This window comes from Austrofundulus limnaeus, unplaced genomic scaffold (assembly GCF_001266775.1).
Source record: "Austrofundulus limnaeus strain Quisiro unplaced genomic scaffold, Austrofundulus_limnaeus-1.0 Scaffold106, whole genome shotgun sequence".
NCBI lineage: Eukaryota > Metazoa > Chordata > Actinopteri > Cyprinodontiformes > Rivulidae > Austrofundulus > Austrofundulus limnaeus.
Window position 1 is genome coordinate 1,122,123 of NW_013952508.1, and position 1,394 is coordinate 1,123,516.

At 45.0% G+C, this 1,394-nt stretch overlaps 1 protein-coding gene across 1 annotated transcript in view; it reads left to right on the top strand.

The window, feature by feature from the left end:
* Positions 1-1,394, top strand: part of si:ch211-188c16.1 (FYN-binding protein) — a 25,447-nt gene that overhangs the window by 7,206 nt on the left and 16,847 nt on the right. The window contains exons 7-10 of the mRNA XM_014013822.1: positions 107-144; positions 242-283; positions 353-485; positions 629-788. Of these exons, the coding sequence (XP_013869276.1) occupies positions 107-144; positions 242-283; positions 353-485; positions 629-788 (373 nt within the window). The remainder of the gene's footprint in view (positions 1-106; positions 145-241; positions 284-352; positions 486-628; positions 789-1,394) is intronic.

Genomic DNA, 1,394 nt, shown 5'->3' on the forward strand with positions numbered 1-1,394 from the left:
GTATTTTTAGTCTTTATTTTACTGTTAAAATAAATGTTTATCAAAAAAAGTCTGTTACAACTAATTGGGGATCCCTTTAAATAAAAACTCATGTTCTTGCTTCTAGAGGGAGGAACAGAATGTTAAACGGACGCGGCACACGTGGTATGTTTCCTCCGACACACCTGTTTTCTGTCTGTAGCACTGATAAATGCCAGAGCCAGACAGTAATTTTCTTTTTACTGTTGAAATGACACTGCAGGGGCAGCCTGACCAGAGAACACTCTGCCTCCTATGGCATCAGGTACGTTACGCTCCGGTCTCACCTTCTGTCATTTTTATTAGACGTGGAGTAAAAACCTGTTGTTTTAAGTAAGGAGCAGTCCAGTCCCAACGCTGCTGTCTATAAAGAACAGAGGAAGAAGGAAAAACAGCGTCTGGAGAAGGAGAGAAAGGAGCAAAAAGAGAGAGAAAAGAAGGATAATGAAATGAAGAAGAAATTCAAAGTAAGCAGATTGTTTTGTTCTGGTGGAGCTGCCTAACGTCAGCTCTGCTCTCAGCCAGATTAATAAGCCCTGGTTTGTGCAGCTACATCTAAAACCAAACTCTAACTCCACTCTAAGCTGGGATGCTCTTCTGTTTGACCCAGGTGACTGGGAATGAGGAGCCAATGTACCATGCCAAGGTGATGGTGGCCAGTAAGGTTCGCAAGAATGACCTTCCTGTGATGAGCGGGGACACGGTCAGCATCATCCGGACCACCAACTGTCCCAAAGGCAAATGGTTGGCCCGAGACGCCAACCACAAGTGTGAGTAAAGTCTTGGCAGTTTTTAAAAGTGTTGATGCAGCTCCTTAATAACTTTACACCTATTATTCTTGTTGGTTGTAATTTTTCATTTGGATCTTTTTTGACAGTTTTGGGCTGAAAAAATCAAAATGTGCAGCTCAGTCTGTATAATGTCTAAATAACTAAGATTTTGAGCACCCATTCATTATAGGACATGAATGAAATTCAACAAAAATGTCCATAAACTGTGACATTTTGGTAAAATAAATGGTTCACAAAGTTGGGGTCAGGACCCCTCTGTGGGTCTGGTCTGTAGATGCGTGTAGACTGCAGAGTCCAGGCCTGTAGATGAGTGTGGACTGCAGAGTCCAGGCCTGTAGATGTGTGTAGACTGCAGAGTCCAGGCCTGTAGATGAGTGTAGACTGCAGAGTCCAGGCCTGTAGATGAGTGTGGACTGCAGAGTCCAGGCCTGTAGATGTGTGTAGGCTGCAGAGTCCAGGCCTGTAGATGAGTGTGGTCTGCAGAGTCCAGGCCTGTAGATGAGTGTGGTCTGCAGAGTCCAGGCCTGTAGATGAGTGTGGTCTGCAGAGTCCAGGCCTGTAGATGAGGGTGGTCTGCAGAGTCCA